The sequence below is a fragment of the Mytilus galloprovincialis genome, chromosome 13 (assembly GCF_965363235.1).
Source record: "Mytilus galloprovincialis chromosome 13, xbMytGall1.hap1.1, whole genome shotgun sequence".
Classification (NCBI taxonomy): Eukaryota; Metazoa; Mollusca; class Bivalvia; order Mytilida; family Mytilidae; genus Mytilus; species Mytilus galloprovincialis.
The window spans coordinates 63063937-63066790 of NC_134850.1; the positions used below are offsets into that span (position 1 = coordinate 63063937).

At 34.1% G+C, this 2854-nt stretch overlaps 1 protein-coding gene across 1 annotated transcript; it reads right to left on the bottom strand.

Annotated features, from left to right (window-relative positions):
- Positions 1–357: 357 nt before the first annotated feature.
- On the bottom strand, positions 358–2526 carry LOC143057163 (uncharacterized). Its single transcript, XM_076230412.1, has 2 exons — positions 1868–2526; positions 358–873 (listed from the first exon to the last, which is right to left on the bottom strand). Exons 1-2 carry the CDS (start codon positions 2289–2291, stop codon positions 395–397), a joined length of 903 nt encoding a protein of 300 aa, XP_076086527.1. The 5' UTR covers positions 2292–2526; the 3' UTR covers positions 358–394.
- Between the last annotated feature and the right edge of the window lie 328 nt (positions 2527–2854).

Here is a 2854-nt window from a genome sequence, read left to right on the forward strand (position 1 = left end):
TGTGCGATTCTACACAATATAGCCATGATGCTGAAAGAACCGATTATAGCTAATGATGATATTCCAGAGGAACAACCAATGATACAACCATACATTGGACAACAAGATGGTCGAGGAATAAGGAACCACTATGCAACAAATTTTTTCTCATAATAAAAAAATTAGTTGAGAATAACTTTCATACAAATTTTGTTTTAAACTTTCCTTATCATGATACTAGTAATCACCCTTCAGTTGTACATACATATACTGTAAATTCTGAAATTATTGAATGTATTTATTAAGGGGTCAGTCATTGTCCTTTCTGGAAATCTTTTAAGTGATAAACATGTTTTTAAAGTACACAGAACAGTAACAATTAAAAAATAACAACATTAAAACAAAAAGCGTTTTTTTAAGAATCTTCAAAACAAGATGACATGGCGGCAAGGTATGCAACCTGAGAACCAGTAAGTGTTGGTGGAATGTTATCATCTCCATTCAATTTTCTGAGCAGTTGTATTTGAAGAGCAACCTTTTGTGACTGTTTTTTCTCCTTTTCTGTCTGCTCTTTTACTAGCCGGCGCTGTTCTGAGTAAAGTTCCATCTGCTCTTTACACACTTTGACCTGCATTTGGAAAACATCTTCTTGTGTTACACGTCTTCTTTTCCTAATATTATTAACACTGTGAACAGATATATTTTCTGCTGTCGACTCACTCCTTGCAGTTACAGGTCTACTGGCCGGTAGCTCAACATTAGTATTTAAAGGCAGGATGTTCGTTACCAATATCCGTGGAGATAAAGGTACTCTTGTAGGTGTTACAGCATTCACATCTGGTTGTTCAACAATAGCATTTTCAATCTCAGCATCATCGTCAGATTCCTCATTTGCTGAAAATATAAATGAGTTGTACATTTTTGTCCCCAGAATGTTATATAAAAAAGTTAGCATTTATAAAAAAAACATTCATTTTCAAGAAAGATTGATTTTTCCAAAGTTTTCAATAGATATAATCATTTTTTTTTCACTGAAATAAGAAACAAACTGAGAATTGTTATTTGGATGGAGAGTTGTCTCATTGGCACCAAGGATTTGTATATACAAATACAAATCCTTGTTGGCACTCACACCACATCTTCCTATATCTATGCAATTGTTTTTTTTTTTAACTTTTTTCAATGTCATTGTTTTTTCAATCTCAGTTTGTTTTTCGAATGTCATCTTCCAAAGGAAATGATGTTTACTCCTATTAACAGACTTAAACTGTTTTGGCATTGGGTACGATTTGACTGAGGTACGAGTTGTCGTAAACCCACTATAACCGACTGGTTGCCTCACGTTCGCAGAATTTAGTTACCAGGCAAAGACACATGGTTGAGGGTTTTGTTAAATAATTAGATGAAGATAGAAAAGTTCACGCTGAATGAATAAATGAATAAATGGTAAATTTTCATGAGCTTTATCTTATGTCAATGTGGTATACTTCCCTCCGTAGTTAATTTGAAAAACGTATCTGAACTGATATACGTCATTGCCGCATATTTAGGTCAACTTCCATCAATCATTCCGATTTTTGTTTCATTGATTCGTTAATATATAGCCTATATAGATTATCAAAATGTGGATAGTAAAGGTTAAAATTTTTACTGAGCTGTTTTATTTTTGTGTGCATTCTTTCCAGCACACACAAGTCATTAGCGCTGTAGTACATATCTATTATTAGATGCTATTTTTAGCAACGTATCAAAGGGAAATTCCCAGAAAGGGAGAGCAGACGATAGTCGGAGAAAGTCGGTATCATACATTTTTACGAGGAAATGTAAACTTAAAAAGATATCAGAGGTTGCTTTGAATATAATAAATAAAATAGGAACACAAATATACCTGCAGGATAGCATTCAAAGCTTGCAGTTTCAATTCCTCCATGAATACCGGAAAAACTTGTTGTATCCTGCAGCATGTTTACAACCCTTTCTACACTTGAGGATGGTTTCTTTGGGGCTGGGCCTCCACCAGTTTTGTTGATTTCCCTCCTATGGTCTGTGAAGACTGACTTGGCTTTTACTGTCAAGTTTCTCCACTTGTCCCTCACCTCCTTCTGAGTCCTGTTGGCAACACCAAGAGCATTAATTTTGTTGGTGATGTTATTCCATACTCTGTTTTTTTCCAGGTTTGTGGTACTGGTACTATGTTTTTCTTTTATAACAGCATAATGTTTTTCCACCTCTGTTTGCAGGATGTTTTCCTCCAACTGAGAAAAGTTAGTTTTCCTCAGTCTTGGCAGTTTCTTTGGGTTTGCATTCTCCATTTTGTATCAGCAGTTGGCAGGAAGTTTAGGTGCTTGCTCAAGTGCATTTAGGGCAAATTTGCATTATGGGAGTTAATCTTAGCTTAATCAAGTGATTAAAAGTTAATGCAGTGATTAGTTAATGCAATGATTAAAATATACTCAGCAACAGATTTTAATCATTGCGTTAGCTAATCAAATGATTAAGTATTTAACGATGCGTTAGAGTAAATCATTTGATTAGCTTAACGACAAGTCGAACAACAGACCCCAGTACTTTATATAATAAAACAAGTGTATAATATATGCATTTTATGTTGCGATAATACTTTTCGGGATCGTAGAGAAAAATAACCTTTCATACCAAAAATCATTCAATCTATGAAAATATATTAGAAATATTAATAAAGAAGTAGATAAAGAAAACTCACGTCAAAATGTCAAGTCTGTCAATACAATACAATGCTGACTATTCTCTATACTTTCAAACTATTTCAATGGCTACTGGACATAAACGTCTGACCATTTCGACTCCATTAGTCCTTCTAACTCTAAACAAAGAAACTAAGAACTGAGCGGTAAAA